Genomic DNA, 25,112 nt, shown 5'->3' with positions numbered 1-25,112 from the left:
TTTCTGTGCTGTTGCTGTGGTATACTGCAGCACACATGCAGTTCCTGCCTAGAGTGCTATTCCCCAGAGCAGAGATCGGCAAAAAAAATTTGGGCCGGTCCACTGTCCCTCAGACCTTGTGGAGGGCCAGAGAAGCGGCGGCGGCGGGGGGGGGGGGCTGGAAGAAGAGGCGAGGGGGGCAAGTTCTCCTCCTCTCCACCCTCCACCTCCAGCTCCTGTGCTTCCCTGGGGCTTCTCATGGGTAGGCAGAGCGAGGTGTCATGCCCACAGGAGCAGCAGGGCGGCAGCGGGGGAGGGAAGATGAGCAGTTCGGAAGGGCTGGCTCCAGAGAGGGGCTGCTTAAAATGGCGCTCAGCCAGCTCCTTCCTCCTCTAGGCAGGGCGGGGAGAAGCCAGGAGGAGGGAGGGAGGAGGCAATGCCGCGGTGTTTGTGAGGGAGAGGGGGGTGGAAACGGAATGGCACAGGGGGAAAAAGGCACAGCCTGAATGACCAGAATCCCCACGCCGATCCGCTGACAGTCCATGGGCCAGATCCTGAAGGCAACTGGGCCTGATCCGGCCCGTGGGCCTGAGTTTGCCGACCCCTGTCCTAGAGGAATGAAATCATTTCCTTCTCCCTGTTGGATTGATGCCTCATGCTACCCATTCCCAAAGTAAGTGCAACAGCTCCCTCAACCGGAAAAAAGCCAAAGTGAAACTAGGCCAGGTATGGGGAAACAGGAAGTGAGAAATGACCGATTTCCCCGACCCTGCCAACTCTTCCCCCTTCTGCCCCACAAGGCCACTCACCTTCAGGTGCTCTAGCATCGTACGCTTCTGGGCGAAAAGAAGAGGGCAGTCGGGGCACTTGAAGACGCTGACCCTCTGGTTGAGCAGGTGCTGGTCGAAGTGGGAGGAGAGCAAGGGCTTGTGGGTAAAGACCGTGTCGCACATGGCACACTTGAAGATCATCCTGGAGAGGAGGAAAGGGACCGGAGGGCTCTCAGGAAGGAACTGACCTGCTCTGCGGCACCAGCCTCTAGGCAACACGATGACCATATACATACGTAATAGACCATCTTTATAGAATTCCTTCAAATCATAAAAAGTTAAAAATGAAATCTTTAGCCTCAAAGTCTCTGAAAAACTTTAAATGAAGCGAGGTACCAAACTTTTATAAAGCATTCTATATCCACCCAGAATGCTGCTGAAGAATTCTATGGAACAGTAGTCAATATCTGGTATTACTGTTCAGTGTTGGACATCACTGTTGAATACACAAAGCTTCACAGCTTGTCTTCCACCGTACAAAGCTTGGTACCTCGCTTCATTTAAAGATTTTCATTTTTTAAAAAAAGATATTTGTTGAAATTTTATAGACAGAAAAAGGTTACAAAATACAAAAGAGAAAAAAGAAAAAGATACAAAAATACAAATTAACAAATACAAAATACATAAAAAATAGATGAAAAATAAAAAAAACATTAAAAACAAATCAATCTTTTCATGTCTTATATTTCATTTACTTATTTTCCTGACCTCCTCACGCCTCCCTTTTTTGTATTCCGGTTCACATGGTTAATTCAGCAAATCCTTACCCTCTTTGTTTTTATCTTAATTTTATATCTTAACATATTGAGCTTCATGTTGTCATCTAATTATCAATCCATTTTTACATATTCTTTTAACTTTGTTGCTAAAGCCGTCTCATTTCAATCCTACATCATTTTAACATTCATTAATTTTACAATGTTTCTGCAAATAGTCTTTAAATTTCTTCCAATCTTCTTCCACCGACTCGGATTCTGCCAGTCACATTTAAAGTTTTTCAGAGACTTTGAGACTAAAGATTTCATTTTGAACTTTTTATGATTTGAAGGAATTCTATAAAGGTTGTCTATTGCGTATCTATATGGTCGTGTTGCCTAGACGTTGTTGACGTTCTCTTTGCAACACAGGGGTTTGTTTGGATACTTATTGCTGCTCTGCGGCACAGCAGGAATCAGCAGGGGTGCAAGGCAAAATAAGAACCCAGGAGGCCCCTGCTGGGTCAGACCACTGACCCCTCTAGTCCTGCACCCTAGAGCAGATGCCTCTTTTGGGAAACCCACAGGCAGGATTCAAGTGGAAGAGCCCTCTTCCCTCCTGCAGCTTCCAGCAATCAGAATTTAGAAGCATCGCTGCCTCAAACTGGGGAGGCAAACAGGTAGCCTCTGTCTAATCCTGTGGGAGGGAGTTCCGTCGTTTTAACTATGCACTGAAATGAAACAGTGCTTCCTTTTATTTGTTCTGAATTGGGGTGTGGGACAAGGTGAGGCTCCGGCTGGATGCAAGGCCAGATTCAGGCTGTGCTCTGAGGAAAGGCAGAGCTCTGAAGTCGTGAACAGCAATGGAGAAACTGAAACCAACAAGCCCTTTTATAGGAGTAGCATCAGGCGCAGGCAGATTGTTAGGGTGCTTCAATATGCTCTTTTGCTCAAAAGGGGCCTGGGCTTCTCTAGGAGCCTCCCACTCCAGCAGAGGGAAGGAGGCTCAGGGCTTGCGCACAAGATGGCAAGGACACACGTTTGGCCCAGGGCGCCACAGTCCCCACCAACTCACTGTCTCTGGGTCTGCGTGCCCTTCCTGTTCAGGTTAAGAGTCTTTGCCTCTGTCACCTGATGAAGAAGGGTCTGGATCCTGGTCCCAAACAGGTCGGAGGGGCTGGGGAACGCTTGTTCCTGTGGCTCAGAAGGCCAAGAAGAAGCCCTGCTTCCACTATGGGAGAGTTTCCTTTTTTGTTTAAACTATTTACTTTGTGCTTTCATCCTGTATTTTTACATTGAGAACTGCCCTGAGATCTTCAGATGAAAGGAGGTATATAAATTTAATTAAAATTTAATTAATAACAACAACAACAACAACAACAACAACAATAATAATGAAACAGACATGGTGGCTCTGCCCTACCTCTATGGTTGTTTGGTTGTAAGTCACTTTGGGTTGCCTTGGGCAAGATAACGCAACTAACAAATTTAATAAATTAAATTAAATTAAATTAAATTAAATTAATGCTTCCGAACACCAACTGCTGCTGTGCTTGGGTCCTACTTCTGGGCTTCCAATTAGGGCATCTGGTTGGCCACGCTGAGGACACGATGCTGGACTAGATGGGCCCCTTTCTGGCCTGATCCATCAGGGGTCTTTTTACATCTTCTTGTGAAGATGATGGGGGTTAAAAGTCCATCATCTGGAGTCCCAAAGGCTCCCTCCCCATGATCAAGCCTTCCTTCCGCTCTAGTCATTTGACGGACACACAGGGTTGTGGCCAACTATGTCCCACTCACAGTAGAGTCGTGCCCATTAATTTTAGTGGGTCAGCTCTGAGTAGCGCTAGCACTGGACACAACCCAGACACACACACACACACACACACACACACACACACACGCCATCTCACTTGGACTGCTGGTTGCTGAAGCCTGGGTGCTGGGTGTAGATATGGGCATGAGCGCTGGGTGCTGACTTGAACGCCATGGGGCAGATGGGGCACTTGTGGAAAACCTCGCAGTGAGACGTCTGAATGTGGGACTTGATGGAGTTCACTCCGCCAAAGACGACTGAGCAGCTCGGGCACCTGAGGACGAGAACCGGGAAGTCTTACTGATCAATACACCTAGCTGCCCATTGCTAAAAACATTCCCTGGGCAGCTTACCAAAACAAAACATTGATCAAAACTGCAACACATGATAATTAAAATCAACAATAAAGGTGTAAAAGGTTGCAGTCCATGCTCAGAGAAGACCCACTGAAATGAATAAATCTAAGACACTGTTATTTGTGCACGCCAAATTATATCCATTTTGATTAAACATTACGGTTAACGTATTACTACTTTGGGGCTGTTACTATGTTTGGAACAGCTTTGGGTACCAAATTTGTAGTCTATAAATAGAATAGTAATTAAGAACCTTCATTAACGACAATGGGTCTGCTCTGCATTGGAAAGACCCCAAAGGAAAATCTTACTAGCAATAAGAGGGGGCAGCCTGGTTTCAAGACACAGACACAGAGAGAGAGAGAGAGTGAAGGAAAAAGTATTCCTTTTTTGCTGACAAGACCACACAGAAAGGGGGACCTGAGCCTCTTTGGGGGGGCTGACTGAGAAGGACCTCTCCTTGGGAGCTACTTGGTGGAAATGACCAGAGGAAGCTTTGGAGGGGGGAAAGCAGGGCCATTCCATTTGACAGTAAAAGTTGGCATCCCAAGTTAAGGACTGGCTGGAAAAGCCCTCCAAACAGTATCAAAGGTTCTCACAACCTTCTCCAGGCTCTTGCGGCAGGAAAAAGTTCTTAAGAAAACAACCACTTCCAAGGCCTTAAACTGGAAACTATGGTGTGATGGCAGCTGAGCCCCACTTCCTAAGTTCTACCTGGATGTTGGAGAAAGGGAAAAGGCCCATCCTGCCAGGTCCTGAGCAGAATAGATGGCTCAGCCTTCCTGCTCCCCCTTGGCAAAAAGACAGAAGGGCCAGGGGGTACTGAGCAGAGATGATCTGAAGGCAGAGGAGGCCTGGGCCTGGTAAGTGAATGGAAATGGATGATAATACAGTGGTACCTCGGTTTACGAACTTAATCCGTTCCGGAAGTCCATTCTTAAACCGAATCCAGAAGTCCGTTCTTAAACCGAATCCGTTCTTAAACTGAGGTGCGCTTTCCCTAATGAGGCCTCCCACTGCTGGTGCCCTTCCACCGTTCACAGATTCTGTTCATAAACTGAGGCAAAGTTCACAAACCGGAACACTACTTCCGGTTTTGCAGAGTTTGTATACCAAGTAGTTCTTAAACAGGACTGTTTGTAAACTGAGGTACCACTGTAATAATAATAATTGGTGGCCACTTGGGAAACCATATGTACAATGTCACCAGGTTCCGTGACAGAAGAAAAGCATGAATAAATAAGTAAGGGATATCGCGCCAGCATCTTAGGCTCCAACGCCACCCAGACATGGAACATACAATGATCAAAAATGGGAAGCGGGAGCTACAGCAAAGCTTGCTTAATTCTCACATCACCATTTTGACCTCCACTCCATGGATGCCCGGAAATCAGGGGTGAGGGGGAAAAGGGCTCTCAGCTTGGTCCCGAGTTCAGATTCCTGCTTCAGCGGCCGAATCATTAAAACAGGAATTAACTTTATCCATACTGGGTGACAGAGCTAAAAAAAAAAGGGGGGGTCTGCCTTTCGGGTTTCCACTCACACTCAAGACAGCCCTACCTGTAGCCTATCCTCCGGGAGAAATGGAGGCAGGCTTCCTTCAGGTGGGCCTCAAAGTTGGCCAAGAGGAAGTTCCCCCCGCACTCGGGGCAGACGTGAGGCGGGCGGTTCTTGTGCATGCGCTGGTGGGCGCCGAAGCTGCACCGGTTGGGCATAATCATGGGGCAGGCATTGCACACCTTTGGGAAGGAGAAAAAGAGCGGTTAATTTACGTTGGATAAAGCAGGCAGGGGGAGGGAAGGAAGGTGTAACGAATGCTAATTCTGCCACTGGCAAGGAACTGCAGAAACTGTGCCCTGAAATAATGGCAGCTGGGTGCCAAATCACCTGTTCAATCCTTGTTGCCTCCAGGTGGGTCTAGGATTGCCCTCTGCCCCAAACCCTGCAGAGCCACTTCCAGTAAGTGAGGACAATACTCAGCTGAAGTGGGGAGGAAGACTCTCAACCTGACCTACGTCCTAGGGTTTTTGTGAGGACAAGATGGGGGGGGGGGAGAGAACTCACATACAGCATCTTGAGCTCCTTGGTGGAAAAAGTGGATCCACCCCCATCGTTATGCCCGGACACTGAGGTCCAGCGCCGAGGGCCTTCTGGCGGTTCCCTCACTTCGAGAAGCCAAGTTACAGGGAACCAGGCAGAGGGCCTTCTTGGTAGTGGCACCTGCCCTGTGGAACACCCTCCCACCTGATGTCAAAGAGAACAACTACTACCAGACTTTTAGAAGACATCTGAAGGCAGCCCTGTTTAGGGAAGCTTTTAATGTTTAATAGGTTATTGTATTTTAATATTCTGTTGGAAGCCGCCCAGAGTGGCTGGGGAAACCCAGCCAGTTGGGCGGAGTAGAAATTTATTATTATTATTATTATTATTATTATTATAACATGCAACACATAAATGTCACAAGGGCTATTACACAGAAGAGGGAGCAAGCTTGTTTTCTCCTGCTCTAGGGGTCAGGACTCAAACCAATGGCTTCAAGTTGCAAGAAATGAGATTCTGACTAAAAATTAGGAAGAACTTTCTGACAGTGACAGCTGTTTGACAGTGCAAAGGTCTCCCCCCTTGGAAGGCTGTGGACTCTCCTTCCTTGCAGGTTCTTAAGCAGAGGTAGGATGGCCATCTGTCATGGATGCTTTAGCTGTGACTCCTACATTGCAAGGGGCTAGACTAGATGGGTCCCCCCAACTCTATCATTCTATGGAATGCCAATAATAGTAACAGAATACCACCCTGACGGCGTTCCGAGCACCCTCACCGTGGAGGCGGAGGCTGTGGCTTGCTGGAAGTGGGCTGCGAGGCCGGCTTTGTCCTTGCAGGGCTCCTTGCACTCCAGGCACTGGCAGGAGTTGGTGGTGGCCTGCTCGGCGCTGCCGTTCAAGGGGAGGACGGGGGGGTCGTGCGTGGCCGCCCCGCTGGCCGTGCCTTCTTGGGCGACGGTGGCCGCGGCGGCCTTGCTTGCGTTCAGGGAGGCCAGGGAGACCAGCGGGGTGATGTCGGGCTGCCCAATCATCTGGTCCAGCGCGATGGGCCGCATGACCAGGTGGGAGCACTGCATGACGAGGCCCTTGTCCTTGTGCTCACGGGCGTGGAGGAGCAGGCTGCACTTGTTGAAGAAGACCAGGCGCTTGGTGCAGTGGTTGCAGGTCACCTCGATGCGCATGCTGCGCCGGTCGTAGTGTCGCGCCAGGCTCTTCTCCAAGGCAAAGGCGTCTCCGCACTCCAGGCACCGGTACCCGAGCGGCGGGAGGGTCAGGCTGGAGTCCGCCGGTGGCGCCAGGTTGGGCTTGTACATGGGCAGCAGATTCTTGCTGTTCAGGATCTTGTTGAAGGCCTCCACCAGGCTGGACTGGCTGCGGGAGATGACCGTGCCGGCCACGGTGGGCGAGGACTTCTGCGACTGCTGCATCACCACCACCGTGGTGCCGTTGACCTTCTGGCTGGCCCCGCCCGCCTGGGCCGCCGCCACGACGCCAGCCTTAGGGAGGGCCTGCGGCACCAGGCTCACGATGTTCTTGGCCATGGCCTTGCTGGGCAGCACCACCGCCTTCTGCTGGGCCACGCTGGCAGCCATCAGCATGGCGCTGCTGGCGTTCTGGATGGTGGAGACGGGCAGCACCGTCCCTTTGATCTTGGTCCCGTCCCCCAGCTGCACGCTGACCACTTTGGGCCCCTCCACAACCTTCGCGGGGCTGGCGGCCACCGCTTTGGGGCTGGGGGGCCCCGCGGCCCCTTCTTCCTTTTCCACAGAGGCAGGGGGCACGGCGTCCTCAGCGGGAGTGGCCTCTTGCGAGTCGTGGTCCGAAGGCGGCTTGGCGGCTCCCGGCTCCGTGTCCGAGGAGACCCTGGTGACCGTCCTAGTGATGCTTCCGGTGGGAGTCTTGATGGTCTTGATCCTCACTTTCAGGGGCCGCGAAGAATTGGATGAGGGGGAACCAGCACTCTCGTCCTCGTCCTCTTCCTCGCTGGACGCATCTGGCGGGCACTGCACAGGCTTCTCGATGGGCTCCTCCTTCAGGGTCCCGACGCTGGAATGTTTTGGGGAGGTGGAGGGCCCGGGGCTTGCTTCTGCCTCCGGAGGAGAGCTTTTGAAGAGTGAGTCCCTGGGGCTGGAGGGAGAGCGCTTGACCTCTGGGGTGCCGTGGGAGCCGACGCAGAGGTTTGCGTCTGAGCCCGGCCAGGGTGCTACGGGGGAACCGTCTGTAGGGCAGCAAATAGAACCGGGCTTCGGGCGGCCCAGTGGGCAGGCTCCCTGGCAGGGCGTCTCGCAATCGGATTCCTGCTTGATGGCTGGGGGCACCGGGGGAGCAGCAGGGGTTGGAGGGAGGCCCACACCTCCGCCGGCTGGGCATCCTTCAAAGGACTGTGGGAATGTTGGAGGGAGGGGCCCTGCGGCCTCCCCTGCCGACAGCTCGTGGCAGGCCAGCGGGGGGACCGAAGGAAGCACGTGGGGCGGGGAGAGAGGCCCCTTCTCCTTGGGCTTGCATTCTCGCGGCTGGTCAATGAGGTTAGCCTCACTGTCCTCGGGAGGGTCAGGGCTGAAATGGGAAAAGATGTCCAGGCTTTTGGCCCCCTTTTCTTTGGGGGTCCAACACTCTCCGTTGGCGGTGGCCACCCCTTCTGTGGGGCGCGTGGGGGAGGAATGGAGCGCCTCGGGGGCAGAGAAGCCGTTCTGTAGCAGGCACGGCCCGACGACGTGGCTGTCTTTGACGCGTCCGTCCGCGGCCTCCAGCTGCTCGGGGCAGACGGTGTTCTTCACTATGACGCTGACCGTGGTGATGTCGGCGTGAGGGAGGACGTGTTCGGGGACCACCGCCTCCACAGGAATGGGCTTGATGTGTGCCTCCGCCTCCTCGTGGATGGCCTCGTTGGTGTCGATGTCGGGAATGTCAAAAGCCGCCAGGAGGTCATCAAAGTCTGGGGTTTTCATGTCCCCCATGGCGAAGGATTCAGAAAGCTCTGGAAGGCAAGGAGGGAAAGGAAAACAGTTGCTCTTTCGTAGAAAGACAGGTAGCTCTCATGTTCAGACTTGGGTCCATCGAGCTCAGAAAAAGGTAAAGGTAGAGGGACCCTTGACCATTAGGTCCAGTCCTGGCCGACTCTGGGGTTGTGATGCTCATCTCGCTTTATTGGCCGAGGGAGCCGATGTACAGCTTCTGGGTCATGTGGCCAGCATGACTAAGCTGTGTCTGGCGAACTAGAACAGTGCACGGAAATGCCGTTTACCTTCCCACCAGAGCGGTACCTATTTATCTACTTGCACTTTGACGTGCTTTTGAACTGCTAGGTTGGCAGGAGCTGGGACCGAGCAACGGGAGCTCACCCAGTCGCAGGGATTCGAACCGCTGACCTTCTGGTCCTAGGCTCTGTGGTTTAACCCACAGCGCCACCCATGTTCCCTATCTAGCTCAGTAGTATGGTCTAAAACAATATTTTCCAAACTTGAGTCTCCAGCTGTTTTTGAACTACAATTCCTTTAAATATATATATTTATTTTTTGGTTTTACAGACATACAAATTACAAAAATACAAATCACATATAGTTCTAATACACATATAATTGACTTCTCCCCCCACCCCCTTTTGTGGTTTCTTTTTACTTTAAATTTTCATACTGCATTTTCCACATTACTCCATCTTTAAGTTATTATTTAGTTCCTCTTAAAAAAATATTTAACTGCTTGTTTTACATTAACCCTGCTAATGAGCTTCTTTGCATACATGTGTTTTTCAAATATTCCACAAATTTCCTCCAATCTTTAAAATCTTCTTCTTCTTCTTGGTTTCTAATTACACCCATTGATCTTACCATTTCGGCATAACCCATTAATTTAATTAGCCAGTCTTCCTTGATTGCTACTACATCTTCTTTCCATCTCTGGGCAAAAACCATTCTAGCTGCAGTTGTAGCATACATAAACAAATTTTTTTGGCCTTTTGGGATCTCAGTATCTAGAACCCCTAGAAGAAAAACTTCTGGTTGATTTTTTTTTTTTTTTTTTTAAAATAACATCTTCTCCAATTCCTTATAAATAATTCCCCATAAAGCTTTTACTTTCTTATAGTAACACCACATATGGTAGGAAGTACCTTCTTTTTCTTTCAATTTCTAGCATGTGTCTGATTTTGATTTATCCATTTTTGCCAATCTACTAGGAGTTAAATACCATCCGTACATCATTTTCATGTAGTTTTCTTTCAGGGCATAACACGCTGTAAACTTTAGGTCTACAATCCCACAACTTCACCCATGCGGCCATTTCAATATTATGGCCTACAATTCCTATCATCCCTGACCACTGGTCCTGCTAGCTAGGAATGATGGGAACTGTAGTCCAAAAACAGCTGGAGACCCATGTTTGGGAAACACTGTTCTAAAAGAAAATATTCCATAAGCCGAAAGAATTTCCATTTCTCGAAAAGGAAAAAGGGGGGAAATCCTCCATTCAAATGTGTACCCCACCCCGCCGGCAAGGTCTTTACATCTTTACCTATGACAAGGCTCCCCATACACAAAATGGGACAATTTAAACATTCTCCACCACTTTGTAACCCTCCCAAACACATGAAGTGCCCAGTTCCCAGGCACGTATGGTCCTGGGGAACACACCACGCTAGCTAGATGGGGACACTGAGTCACTCCATTGGCTCAGCAACATTTGGCGCCTCTTCCCCTTGAACTTTTTCCATCCCAGTTGGTCACTATGATGACTTGTAACTAAACTTGCGCCTGAGCTTATTTCCTCCTCCCTCCCAATCCACTTTTCCTTTTGTGCTGTGACTTTTTTCAGATTGTGAGCCTGAGGGAGAGACTGTCTTCACATTGTTGTGTGGTTCTTGTTTTTAGTGATTTGTAAACTACTATAGTAAGTTTTTCTGGTTGAAGAGCTGTGGGTTTTTTTTTTAAAAAAACAACAATTAAGAAGTTTTGGGACAACCCAGTGAATGTTCTGGTTACTCCAAAATGCACCGCCTTCTCTAAGCTGTAATTAAATTGCCTCCTATAGTAGGGCAAGGTAGAACTTGTCATTAATATGCCACTGTTTGAGCGTTTTATGTATTTTGCCCATTGATTTTAAATTTTCTGGTTTTAAAATGCTTTCATGGGTTGCATTTTATCTTGGTCAAGTCGTTTTGAGAATTTTTCTTTGCATAAAACAACTGATAAATGTAATAAATAATAACAGTAGTAGATGTAATAAGAAATAGCTAAGTATGCAAAGCCAGGAGGCCAGAGAGGTGGCATTTTTGCTGAAGCCCTTTTTAAAAATATTATTTTAGTTAGTTTCTGGTTTTCTCCGATTGGAAGGGTTATTTCAAGAAACAGCTATTTTGAAGAGAGAGAAAAGGTGGTGGAGGGGAGACAGCTTTTCCTTTTCTTTTGCTGACTGACAAGAGAGATTTTCCTGCACGTATGTTTTACTTCTGAAGGGAGAGGAGATATAGGCTCAATTTTTCTGTCAGACAAAGCTTTCCCTGGGCATGAACTGGGGAAAAAATTACAGTATATTAAGATAAATTAATAGGATAAAAACAAAGCTGGAAAGGATTTGCTGAAATATCTAATTGAACTAGAATACAAAAAAGGGAGGTGTGAGGAGGTCAAGGAAATAAGCAAAGGAAAGAAAGTTATGTAAAGGTTTGATCTGTGGGTTTTTTTTTTTAATTGCTTGTATTTTTTTCTGTCTTTTTTATTTTTCTCTTTTTTGTTTTTTCTCTTTGTAATCTTTAAAAGTTGAATAAATATTATTTTTAAAAAAAATGAACTGGGGAAATGGCCTCCCGGGCCCCCCAGACCCGTCTGTCATGGAGGCCAACCGAAACGGCTGCTTTGCCAATAACTACGTGACATGAAGGGATCAGCTTCTGAGGGGGAGAAGGAAGGGGAGGGAAAGGCTTTCACAAGAGGCGGACGGCCACGTCTCCTGTTGTCCCAGACCGGGAGAGCGTGGCTGGCGGTGAAAGGGAGCGGGAGGCCTAGGACAAGACCCAGACCAGGCCCCGGAGTAGGAAGCCTCTCCCCTCCGGCATGACAGGGGAAGCTTCCTCTGGGCAGAAACGGAGGGGGGAAAGGCTTCTTTGCCGGGTTACGTTGCAGCAAGTCAGGCTGCTGTTAAAAGTGTTGAAGGGAAGAAGGCTGAAGGAAAAAAAGATGGCCGCCCTCCCGCTCCCTGGCCACCCTCCGCTATTTCAGCCGGACTAAACTGTTTTAAAGCAAAAAAAATTCCTTCCAGTAGCACCTTAAAGACCAACTAAGTCAGTTCTTGGTATGAGCTTTCGTGTGCATGCACACTTCTTCAGATACACACTTCTTCTTCTGTGTATCTGAAGAAGTGTGCATGCACACGAAAGCTCATACCAAGAACTGACTTAGTTGGTCTTTAAGGTGCTACTGGAAGGAATTTTTTTTGTTTTGACTATGGCAGACCAACACGGCTACCTATCTGTTTTAAAGCAAGCGCTTTTAAACAAAATGTTTTGCTGCCCGGGGAATAGGCCAGGGGTGATTTGGGGGCGCTTCCAGGCAACCTGTTTTATTGAGCACGAGCGTAGTCTCCCTTTCCCCACCGCCCCACCCCGTGACACAGGTTTGTTCACACATGACACCAAACACAGGCACAAGTCTTTGCATGCGCTTACTGCATGCACACGAAAAGCTTATACAGTGGCACCTCTGGTTGCGAATGAGATCCATTCCAGAGCCCTGTTCGCAACCTGAAAGGAACGCAATCCGTGTCTGTGCACACGCGGGTCGCGATTTGTCGCTTCTGCGCATGCGTGTGACGTCATGTTGCGCACCTGTGCATGCGCGAGTGGCGAAACCCAGAAGTAACCCTTTCCGGTACTTCCAGGTCGCAGCCGGACGCAACCTGAAAAAACGTATCATGAAACAAATGTAACAAGAGGTGTGACGGTACCCAGAACAAACTTAGTTGATCTCTAAGGAGCTACTGTAAAAAATTTTATTTCGACTCACAGTGCGTTACATGCAAATAACTGTACGAGTGTGCCGGTCGAATCCCTGGTACACAGGCACACTCACTGAATGTGTATATCCCCAGGGAGACAATCCAACAGGTGAAGTTCACCTCTTTACAACTCTTCAGCATTGGGAAAAGCCGCTCATGGTGAATTTCTGATACATAGCTGTTTGGAAGGCTTGGAAGGGGGAAATAAAAGGAGGCAACCCTAGCTGGCCCTGATGGTGTCATTAAAAAATAAAATAAAATGCAACAAGGTTCAAGATTCACACAAACACAAAGACTGCTTGATGATAACGACACCCTCTATGTCACGGGGGGTTGGAATAGATGACCCTCAGGATCCCACCCAACCCAATAATTCTATGATGCAGGGCTAAAGGTAACGTTTGAATACCCAGCGTCACAGGAGATGATTTGGTGGGGTCCTTGAGAGAAGTGAGAGGGAGATGAGTTATAAAGAGCAGCACATCGCAAATCTCCCCCTGGAAGATCCCTTTCTGACATACCCCAACCTGGAACTGCCAGCCAGCCCTTGCAAAAGAAAAACATAAATTGTGTCCCCACCAACAACACACAACTCAGTACAGCTAAAGGCCATGCATCCTGCACCGTCAGAAAAGTATGGTATAGAAATTTAATTTTTTAAAAATATGGCCTTTTTAACTAGGGAGGGGGTGTATTGTTTTTCTTTGTTACAGTGATATGTATTTCTGTGTTTTTCTATTATAAACCGCCCTGTGATCCTAGGATGAAGGGCGGTATAGAATCTGAATTAATAAATTAAATAAAGTAACGTGGTACAGGTCCCTAGAGACTATGCCACGTTGAGGACGCCGCGTAAAGAGGGGCGGTTCATGAGCCAATGGTGCTTCACAAACCCATGGTGAAAAGGGAACATGTCAGTACAAGGTGTGGGTCTAAAAAGAGAAATTTAAACTGGGGCAAACATTTGTTCTCTACCACCCTAGTTCTCCGATGATAATAGTCCTGGGGAGAGGCCTGGACCTTATCATTGCCCCCTAAATATCCATCTCTAAGCATCTAGCTTGTGGGTTATCAGTCTTACCTTACCAAAAGCACTGAACACACCTTAAGCGCTGGACAGTGCACCTTTTAAAAAAAGAAGAATTAAGTCTGAACTTGGGGGCAAGAGCAGGCCGCTCAGCAGGCAGTATAGCAAAATGGAGCCCCCATGTTTAGTAACAGTGTACAGTAGATGCTCGGGTTGCGATCAGTGCGGGAAACAAGCTCGCAACCCGCAGCGCCCGCAACCCGCAGCGCCCCGTCTGCACATGCGCGGGTTGGTGCTTCTGTGCATGCGCCAAAACCTGGAAGTAACCTGTTCCAGTACTTCTGGGTTCGGCATGGTGCGCAATCCGAAATCACGCAACCCAATGCGTCTGTAACCCAAGCTATGACTGTACCTCAAAAAACCAGATTCTAGAAAGAAGCAGAGGACGGACGGCCTGCCTGCCTGCCTGCAGCCACACCTATGGGTTTTTTGCAGGTCACTTCAGCACATGGCTTCGCCCAAAGAAGCCTGGGAACTGTAGTTTGCGAAGTGCCAGGAACTGTAGATCGGCAAGGGATTAACTTCCACTCCCAGAACTTGGGGGGGGGGGCAGGGAGAGTTGGGGTGGGGAATGTGCTTTCCGTGTGCTTTGAATGCATTGCAGTCGCTGTTTCAAACAGGATGACGGGTGGAAGGAGGTCTCTATTTAGGTCTAGTTTCCAATGCACACTCAGGTTTCAGAAGCACACGGACACAACACTGGGCCAGGCAACGTTAAGCAGCACTAAAAACTTCTCACTGCAATAGGGGAGGAAAGCAAGAAAGGCCCTAAGGAGTATGTGGGGCAGATACTCCTCCGCCCCACAGCAGGCTGGTGGGGGAGAGCAATGGGAAGATCTGCTTGGCGTTCCCCACCCTGCGAAGCTCCCAAGGAGCACCTGGGAATTGGCGGTGGGGAGGGGGAAGAGAGCAAGGGCGTGTTTGGTGGTTCCTCTCTGGTCAAGTGGCAGAGCAGGAGGAACCAGTTAAAAAGGCAGCACTCACCTTACGGAGGTTTTCCTGGAGCAGTGGGGCGGAGGAGCCGAGGGAGAAAAGGAATCAAGCAGGAACGGTGGGGGGGGGAAAGGGGGCGGACGTGGGCCTACGGTTTCTGGCAACCGACGGGCAGGGGAGCCAGCGGCTGCTTCTAGAGCGCAAAGGGGCAGGCCGCTGGGTTCGGCTTCCCAGCGTGAGCTCATGAGGTCAGGGCTCGACAGGGACAGCTGCGATGGGAGGGATGCCGGCGGGGGGGGGGGGGGCGAGATCGAGCAAAACAAGCACCAAATTCCCATGGGAGCTGAGCAAGGGAGCAGGCGCCAAGCCTACCTTTGCCACGGCACATTCATCTCCTCCTCTGCCAGCAGTGCTCTGTAACTAGCAGGTAGGGCTCCCGCCATGTGGCCAGGCCGGAAGCCGAGAAATTTGGCATAGATTTAGCCACCTTTGCATGGGGGAGGGAGGAAAAGGCCTTGCGGGTCTGCACAATTCACTGAGGAAGTGGGGGGGGGGCAGCAATCACAGCCGCCGCCCTCAAGACCCTGGTCAGCAACTAGCGTTAACAGAAGAGCCTGGCTGCAGGATCAGGCCAAAGGGGGGCCTTTCCAGCCCAGCACCCTGTTTTCACAGCTGCCAAATGCCCCGATGAACCTAAGATAGACTGCCCTTGGACCTGGAGGGTCTACACAAATAGCCTTGTTGGATCAGGCCAGAGGGGGCCCATCTAGGCCAGCATCTGCTGCAGCAGGAAGCCCGCAAGGACCCGAGTGCAAATCTCTTCTCCTGTGATTTGCAGCAAGAGTCATTCAGAAGCATTTGGTGGTTTTGTCCATCAGGACTGGGCCTCCAAGAAAACGAAGAGTTTTAGGCCAAGGCCCACTGCCACACCCGGTTTTCCCTCTGGGACTGTGTGGAGGGGCACACAGCAGCAACAGTCAGGAGAGGTGTGTTTGGGGGACCTGAGTCAGTGAAAGTCAGGTGCAGACCCTCTGAACCAAAATAAAGGCAGGTTTAGGAAAGGTTGCCCAAACACAGCGGAGGAAAATGAGGCAGCCTGGTGAAAACTTCCTTTGGGAAAGGTGAAATACGCGCATTCCAGCCTAGCATTCGCATAGACATAGATTACATCGGATTCAAAACCTGCGGGACCAGAGATTCTTAGAAGACTGGAGTAAATATATGAATTATTTGAAAAGTAATTGTGATGAACAGATTACGCTAGTAGGTTTGCAAGGTGGGCTATTCTAAATATTGCAAGAAAGACTATGAGAAGGACTATTAGTTAACGATAATTAAGAGTAATAGAGAAATTAAGAAATGCAGAATAAGTGATAAAGAACGGAAAATCATCGGAGGTGTTGGCGGAAGTCTAAAACATTGTATAAGATGAAAGTTATGTTATTTGACTGTTGGAACTGATATGCTAAAAAACCTATAAAAATGCATATATATATATATAAAAAGATTACATCACCTTGCCCCCCCAAAAATAATTCAGTGAGCCCCCTTGTGAGGAACGGGGGTGGGGGGTGGGAGAGAAGAATCAGGGCTGCCTTGCCTTTCAAGGCTGGTGTAATATTAATAGTTTTGAACACAGTTGTACAAAACTACGACACTTGTACACAAAGTCTGACTCCATGCCCCCCCCCCAAAAAAACCTTAAAGAGTAAGTTAGTAATCTGCCTCAGGCAAGGGCCAAGAAATTCAGGCCACTCTCCTTCAGCTTAACCTACCTACAGGGTTGTTGTGAAAACAATATTCATAGCTGGACTGGATCTTTAGATCCTGATAATTCCTGGATGGTGGTGTGCGAGTCTGTGCACACACAAAGGTAACTTTTGTATTTGTACTACTGGCAAGCTAGCTGTCCCCCATCTTATATTTGTGCAGCTGTTATTTCTAAGTGCAGAACCTAACATTTGCCACTACAGCCATACCTCGGGTTACAGACGCTTCAGGTACAGACGCGCTGAAACCCGGAAGTATCGGAATGGGTTACTTCTGGGTTTCAGCAGTTGTGCATGTGCAGAAGCGCCAAATCGCAACCCGTGCATGCGCAGACGTGGTGCTGCGGGTTGCGAACGTGCCTCCCGCACGGATCACGTTCGCAACCCGAGCACCCACTGTATTGAAATTCATTTTGCTAGTTTTAGCCTACTTCTCCAATCTATAAAAGTAATTTTGAATCCAGATTCTGTCTTCTGCAACATAAGCCACCCGTCCCAGTTTGGAGTCACCTGCAAACTGGATGAGCATCCACTCAATTCCTTTGCCCAAGTCATTTATAAAGACATCATTGAACACCAACAGGCCCAGGACACAACACTGTGGCACCCCACTTGTCACTTTTTTCCAGGATGACGGGGAACCATTTGTGAGCCCTCTTTGGGTTCAGTCAGCCAGCTACAAATCCACCTAACAGTTACCTCATCCAGCCCACATTTTTCTAGCTATATTATGGCAGACTTCATAAAAAGCCTTACTGAAATCAAGATATACTATGCCCACAGCATCCCCCTGATCCACCAAGCTTGTCACTCTATCAAAGAAAGAAAGAAATGAGTTTGGGCTCCTCCTCCTCCTTTTCATTGTTTATTTTATTTTTACCACGTTGGGCATTGCTTTCTTTTGGGTAAAGACAGCGGCAAAGAAGGCATTGAGCAGTTCTGCCTTCTCTCTGCAACCCAGTAGCATTTTTCTGACTTTTCCATGCAGAGGACCTACCACTTGTTTGTTCCTCTTGCTTCTAACATAGCCAAAGAAACCTTTTATTCTCATTATTTTTAACCTACCTTGGAAGCCTGAGCTCAGAGCACCTGTTCCAAACTATCTGGTGCATTACTGCAAAAGGGAATGAAAGCAGCCATCTTCTCTTTTAACAAGGGCTGGTGGCTTTTATCCCAGTTTCAAAACCCTTTTACAGTTCCTTCAATATCTCCAGAAAGCACCTCTAGTCCAGGCACTGGAGTAGACTAATGTCTCTTCAAACCTCGCTGTTATCATTCAGCAAATTAAAAAGCCAGGCTAACTCATCATTAAACAGTCGGAGGGGGCCTGATTCCCAGTGCAGAACTTAATCTATTTTTAAAAAATATGTTTATCCTGCAATTAGTACAAGATCACACAGCTGTGATCGATCCTAGGTGTCATGGACTTTGAAGAAGCACAAACTCAGGACGTAAGGGTGAAACGAGCTGAGACAAAGGCACATTTGGCAAACGCTGACTGTGATCAACTCCAGCCCGGAAACCTATGTCCTCACTGTGGAAGGACGTGTGGATCCAGAATTAGCCTCCACAGTCACTTATGGACACACTGCTAAAACTGTGTTCATGGAAGACAATCTGACTCGATCACGAGTGATCGCCACAACTACCCTGAGGTAGGTTGGGCTGAGAGTTAATGACTGGTCCAAGGCTACACACAGTGAGTTTTGTGGCCAAGTGGGGATTTGAACCCTGGTCTCTCCCAGTTCCCTAGTCTCTAGCCATTACGCCACACACTGGGCCTCTATGAGCCCTGGTCTTGCTAGCTAGGGGTGATGGGAGTTGTAGTTCAACAACATCTGGGGACCCAAGGGTTGAGAAAGGCTGCAATCATTCACAGTGACCTTTTCATGCACACACAAATACATGCACTATTTGGATGTTCTGAGCACACTGCAAAATCAGAACAAGTTCAAATTAATAGCAAGCAACTGACACAGGTTATTGTCCCAACATTAAACCAAGGAAATCAAAGTAATGTTAAGAGTGTGCGCACACATGTGGTGTGTGTGTATGTGTGTGAGAGAGAAAATCACTCAGAGAAACAAACCTAGCCACCTCCCTTTTCAGAAGCTACCTTGGGGTGGGGGTTAATGCAGAAAAGAACCCACCAGGCCCAGCCATTTGAGCCATTCCAGCAGGATATCTAAAGACCTATCAAGGAAAATCAGCATCTAAAAAATCAGGGGCTGTGAAAGGAAAGGGGTATTCTTCCAAGCCATCGCCTCAGATAGCCGGAGCTCCTCTTAAAAGATTTTAGGTTTAAATACAGGCATTGTTGGGTTAAATGCGGGACAACTACCCACCCAAAAGGAAGCATTGTCATCGCAAATTAGCTTCCATTCTTCTCCTGAATGAAGGGGGGGGGGGCTTACTCTAATGCAGAGAATGCAATATATATCCAGAAGGCTGCTTCTAACAAGGCTTCCTTTCGGCCTTTTGAGTTTGTTGGGGAAAGGGAAGGCTTTGTGTGGCCTGCCCTCCACTGCCTGTTGCTTCCCACCCCACCTGCTAGGAACAGCTGCACAGCATGGGCCCCAACTCCCGTGGGGCGCATGTGCGCAGTGGGGCTCTGGTGCTGAGCATGGAGAGTATGTAGCAGCTGGCCCAAGGCACAGGAGGAAGGCAGACTACAGTTGTTCCCCAGAGACTCCAATTTCCTCCCTCCTTCACCCCCTATATGAGGCCAATAAAAATCCCCCCTTGCTCATTCTGACTGTAAGCTCCTTATGGACAGAGACCTAATGCCCTTTTGTCGTTGCTGTTGCTGCAGTTGTTTGCACTCAAGTTACACGTGTGCGCAACGCGGGTAGCACTGTGGGTTAAACCACAGAGCCTAGGGCTTGCCGATCAGAAGGTCGGTGGTTCGAACCCCCGCAACGGGATGAGCTCCCGTTGCTCGCTCCCTGCTCCTGCCAACCTAGCAGTTCAACAGCACGTCAAAGTGCAAGTAGATAAATAGGTACCACTCCAGAGGGAAGGTAAACGGCGTTTCCGTGCGCTGCTCTGGTTCGCCAGAAGCGGCTTAGTCATGCTGGCCACATGACCTGGAAGCCGTACGCCAGCTCCCACAGCCAATAAAGCGAGATGAGCGCCGCAACCCCAGAGACGGCCATGACTGGACCTAATGGTCAGGGGTCCCTTTACCTTTACCTACGCGTGTGCAATAAAACCACACAGGCAGCTGCCTTAGACCACATCAGACCATTGGCCCACCTAGCTCAGAGGTGTCTACACTGACTGGCAGCAGCTCTTGAGGGTTTCAGGCAGGAAGTCTCTCCCCAGCCCTCCTTGGATATGCCTTCAGGGACTGGAACCTCTGCAAGCAAAGGCCAATGCTCCATCACTGTGCTACTGTCCTTCCCCAAAGATTCCAGTAAGCTTCCAGTCCTCGTGGTTCTGAACAAAGGACTTGTTTAAACAGGGACACATGAAGCTGCCTTTTACTGAGTCAGACCTATCCCAGTATAGTCTACACTGACTGGCAGTGGGTCCCCAGGATTTCAAACAGGGAGTCTCTTCCAACCCAGCCTGGAGACGTCTTTGGAGATTGAGCCTCAGTACTTCTGCAATCGAAGCAGGTACACTACCACCAAGCTTACTCCAGAGGGAAACGTGCCAACGCTGGAAATAGGTTTTCCCTCTCTCTCTCTCTCTCTCTCTCTCTCTCTCTCTCTCTCCCTCCCCCCTTTTTAAAAAGGATTGAAACACACAACCAACACCGATCGCCCGGGCCGGGAGGCAGCGATGGACGGACAAGCCCAGCTTTTTTCATCTCCTCAGCTCGCGAAGCAAGACGCAACACGCCAGGCGAGGCTTGGGGAATGGACAAAAAACAACAAACAAGGCCTGGGACGGAGGCCTGGCAAGGAGGCCGCTGTGCCAACCTCAGCCCTGGCTGCAAAAAGGGGCAGAGTCAGAGGCGGGGAAAGCCACTCTGCAAGAGCTTTGCAGCGCACGGGATCGGCTGGAAAGAGCTACAAAACCTGTTAGGATTCATCCTGTCATCTTAGTCTCTCCCTTGGCATTTTGGGAGTGGAGAGGAGTTTTTTTTGGGGGGGAGGCTGTTTTAAAGATCACTGCAACTCAGGAGACAACCTGGGATGCCCATTTCTGCTCCTGGGCATTTGAGGCCGAGCTCCTGAGATGAAGGCCTCAGCTCAGGTAAAATGTCCCGCATTCAAGCCCTGGCATTGTTGGGCAAGATCCATGCCAGAAACCCTGGAGAGGCACTGCCAGCCAGTGTAGGCAGCCTGAACTAGGAGGACTAACAGTTGAAAGCCGGCCATTCATTCACAACCCTGAGGACTAAAATCTTACTTCATCTTCAAGAGAAGCCCTGTAGCAGAGCGACCACCTTGCATGTAGAAGTCTATGAGTTCAATCCCAGTGGCATCAGCAGGACTTCCTTAACCTCTGGAGACGCTGGTTGCTAGGGCTAATGGGATTTGGGAGTCCCAACAACACTGAGCGGAGGGGCACAAAAGCAGTTTCCTACCCCCAATATAGAAGGCAGCCAGGGTGTGCAGAAGGGCACACTTGAAGATTATTCAGATCAGTGATCTTCAACCGTGGTCCCCAGATGTTGTTGGGACTACCATTCCCATCATCCCTGGCTATGAGGGCCAGACATGATGGGAGTTGTAGTCTGACAAGGTAGACGGACCCTGATTTATACGATTGTTTATTATTCATTTCGAGAATTTATATCCCGCTTGAATACAGTTGTCTCCAGGAGGCAATGAAGCCAAAACAAGTAAAAACTATAAAAACCAGAGTTCGATTAAAAAGCCTGCCACAATTTTTAAAAGTCTTATGTTAGTGCCGGAGGTTCACCGGGTAGAGGAGGGCCTGTCTAAAGGGAGTTCCACAAAATCACTGCGCTGAATGCACGGCTCCTGGGAGGCACCCAAGTAATGGAGACCACAAACAGTGACTCCCCTCAGAGATTGATCAAAAGGATCAGGAGGTCCTAATATAATGCTGTTTAGGGCAAGCAGAACCCCACCCCCTATTTCCAACCACCAAACCCCACACCTCTAAGGGAGGCGGAAGAGGCAGCCGAGACGGGCAGATCCCAAATCAACACAACCCAGTCTTGCACTCTGCTGCCCAGGGCTCAAAATCTGTACTCTGGTGGTTCAATCTAGAACCCACCTTTTCCATTCCATCCTTTGCCCCTGCACCTCCAACCTGAACCGTTTTAATATTTCAGATTAAAAACCCGTCTGCTGTGGCCTTCAGCTGAAGTCTGGCATGTGATTAAATTCCAGTTGTCTTTAAAAGACTTAAGCTTCGACCATCTGCTAACTTCCACGGAGACACCCAAGTGGCGAAGGAAAGGAAAGCCAGGAAAAGTGCAATTTTTAAAGGGAGAAAACATAAAATTGAAAAAGAATTGGCAGGCTTGGTGTTGCGTTTCAAGGGTCTCAACATTAGCATAGTGGGCAGAGAGACAGGGAACCTGTGGAGCTTTAAAAATCCACATTATCTGGGTAGCATCTGCTCTCAGGGCCAACGCAACAAACAAGGCCAGGATACGAAACAAGGAGACCCACGTGACAACGCCTGTCCTTGACTGTACGGTTTCAAGATGCGATGGAAAGTCACATAGCAAAAAATCCCTGAAAGCAGAAAGTTAGCATCTCAAGGAGAAGCCTTGCTTTCTTCCTGACATGCGAGCTATCTTTTGGGTTCTTGGTTCCCAGCCCCCTCCACCTTGCCATTTTCATTGCTGTTGAGTTTCAATTCCTGAATGTCAGCACCCATGCTCTGATCAGGAATGCCGGTTCAGAGAAATTACGGCACCCATTTAAAGCATACACGAACCCGCTGGGAATTTGGGACACAGAATTAATGGTGTCCAACGCAACTCAAAAACACTTATGGCCAAATTGGCATCAATTTCAGAGACCTAGTGGGAAGTTTGAGAATATCTCCAGTCCTCCAGATGTTGCTGAAATGGCCAGACTAATAGCCATTGGGATTTGGGGGAGACTGACAACACCTGGAGTGCCACGGGTCCCCCAGACCCTGACGTAGCGCAAAACCACAATTTAGGGAAGATTTTCCTGCTTTTCCTCCAGGATTTATTTTCAGTTTGGAGGTAGAAGGAGAGTTCTGCCTACTCAACAGCCTACAAACACAAACTGTCTGCAAACAGGCAAACAACAACAACCCAATATTTATTTACGCGAGGAATTGATTTATTTTTCAGGTTTTAGGTATCAGTTGGCTGGTGGTGAGATACAGAATTCAATAAGGGGTGGTGGCAAACCTCTCAAGATTTCTTCTCTTCCACCTCCACGAAATCCTGGGAGAAGGAAGTCTCACCCCCTCACAAAAACACCCCATCACAACTGTTGTGTATCTTCGGAGGGATTTTTTTTTCTTTCACCCAACCCCCAATCTTGAGAGAATGAAGTTGTTCACCCCACTCAATAAACTATATGTTTTATATATAACTGTGTGTGGCAATATTAAAATTTTCCTGTGATTTTTTTTGGGGGGGGGGCAGAGAAGGGATCTGGAAGTTGCTCTCCACCCTCTTTTACTCTCGCAGGGTTGTTTTTTTCTTCTTTTGCTGTGGGGGGCAGGGTTGAAGAGAAGGAATAAAACAGTTTAACTTATTTAAAAGAGTTAAAATCTGGCATTGCTCTCTCAAGTCTGCTCCCCTAAAATGTTTATTTATCCTGGGATCTTCTGCAAGCAAAGTGTGTGTTCTATCACTAACCTATGCACCCCACCTCAATTTCTTTAATACATACAGGGAGAGAAATCTCAGGTCCCCCCTCCATATTCCTTTACTACGCCTTCAAATCAGGACTGAGCTGCATCCTTCTCCCTATTTTGCCCCTCGCAACCCCCATTTCATTTTTATGTTGAGATACTCTATATCAGTGGTGTCCAAACTTTTTTCAAAGAGGGCCAGATTTGATGAAGTGAAGGGCCGTGAGGGCCAACCAAAGTTGTTGAGCTTTTTTTCAATCAATCAATCAATCTTTATTACGGTCCAGAGACCCAACAAATCATTACAAATCAATGCACAATTCATACAGCCTACCCCCAGGTTAGCTTTTTTTAGTGTTGAAGTTGAGGGGTTTTTTTTGTTTGTTTGTTTTTTTGGATTTTTGGATTTTTACACTGTCACAGGGACGCCCTTCTCCCCATGCTGCTCTCAATATCATTTTCATGCACAGCCCCACCATCCCATTTTGAGATCTCTCCCACCCCACAGGTTTTTCAGGAGGGAGCACCCCATCTTCCTTTCCTCTCAAAGCAGAACTCAGATGCCCAAATCTCCTCCAGTCTGAGACCCTCCCCACTCCTTGCAGTTCCAGGTTTCTGTTGAGATACATGGATTTTTGGAGTTGGGGGGGGGGGACAGCACCCATCTCCCTCCTCCACTCTCCAAAATCTGCTTGACCTCTCAAAGCAAAATTGATACATTCATCGTGAGCACCTTTCTACCCCCAAGTTTGTTTTCGTGAGTAGGAAACATAAGAAAACACCACCCTCCTCTACACTTCCTTCTCTTTCAAAACAGGACCGAAGTGGACCAGCCCCACTCCATTTTGAGGTCTCTCCCCCACCCCAAGATCTATTTACACCGAGATGCACTGAAGGAGGCGAACCACCATGTTATTCTGCCTTCTGTCCTCCCCAGAGGTCTTTGTTGGGGGGTCACCCCTTGGCACATTTTAAGTCTTCAGCCCCCCCAATCCATCCCACATTGGGGGGGGTTGCTCTTTTCCTCTATATTTTGCAGGAGGGAGGAGGAACCCCACTCCACACACCCTATTTCCCACCCCCTCAAAGCTGGACTGAAATGCCACCCAAATTCCAGAACCTCCCCAGTTTATTTAAGTTACTATCCACTGAAGGATGAAAACCATCAGCCTGTCCTGCATCTCCCCCACTTGTAACCCCCAGAGAAGCAACCTTGGTGGGGGGGGCCCTTGCCCCCATCCCCAGATTTTGAGGACCCCCCCAATCCATTTATGCTGAGATACTCCCCCTCCCAGACCCTCCTTCCCATTACTCCCCCACGACCCCATCAATGCAGAAGCCCCCCCGTTTTGAGGTGCCCCCCCATAAATCTCCCTCCGCGCCCCCACCCCTTTAATCGAGGCCTGGTGGGCGGGGCCTGGCGAGGCCCCACCCCCTTAAAGGGGAAGGCCTTTCGGGCCTACCTGCTCGGCTCCGGCTCCCTGGAGCGGCCCGGCGTCGCGTCCGTCTCGGAGAGGGGCAGCTCGCCCAGCGGCTCCTCAGGCTCCCCGCCAGGCCCCTCTCCCGACTGCGGAGCGGCCTCCGCCTCCTCGGCCGCTTCCTGCTTCTCCGCTCCGGCCCGGCCCCGGGTCCCCTCATTGGCGAGGCCGCTTGCCGCTCTGAGGATGACCTCCCAGCTGCCTGGCGCTCCATTGGGCGAACGGGACGTCGGTCAAGGAAGACTCCCGGTCTCCCCGCCCGCCATTGGGCGAATGGGGCTATCAGTCAAAGGCGACGTTCCGCCTTCGCCGAACTCGTTCCTCGTCGGAGGCGTTCCGCTCGATGGGCAGCCCTACTGGCTGCGCGGCCTGCCG

At 49.4% G+C, this 25,112-nt stretch overlaps 1 protein-coding gene across 2 annotated transcripts in view; it reads right to left on the bottom strand.

Moving 5' to 3' along the window:
- Positions 1-25,071, bottom strand: part of ZNF687 (zinc finger protein 687) — a 35,567-nt gene extending 10,496 nt beyond the window's left edge. The window contains exons 1-5 of one of the 2 annotated variants that reach the window (XM_083715512.1): positions 24,723-25,071; positions 6,492-8,692; positions 5,237-5,415; positions 3,418-3,594; positions 789-951 (exon numbers count right to left, since the gene is read on the bottom strand). In XM_083715512.1, the coding sequence (XP_083571638.1) occupies positions 789-951; positions 3,418-3,594; positions 5,237-5,415; positions 6,492-8,692; positions 24,723-24,951 (2,949 nt within the window). In that variant the 5' untranslated portion in view covers positions 24,952-25,071. Of the gene's footprint in view, positions 1-788; positions 952-3,417; positions 3,595-5,236; positions 5,416-6,491; positions 8,693-14,773; positions 15,131-24,722 lie in introns of those variants that run through there. The other variant, XM_083715513.1, reaches the window with a different exon arrangement.
- Between the last annotated feature and the right edge of the window lie 41 nt (positions 25,072-25,112).

Source organism: Podarcis gaigeae (assembly GCF_964106915.1).
Source record: "Podarcis gaigeae genome assembly, chromosome: 16".
Classification (NCBI taxonomy): domain Eukaryota; kingdom Metazoa; phylum Chordata; class Lepidosauria; order Squamata; family Lacertidae; genus Podarcis; species Podarcis gaigeae.
This window is presented reverse-complemented; position numbering and strand designations above follow the sequence as displayed.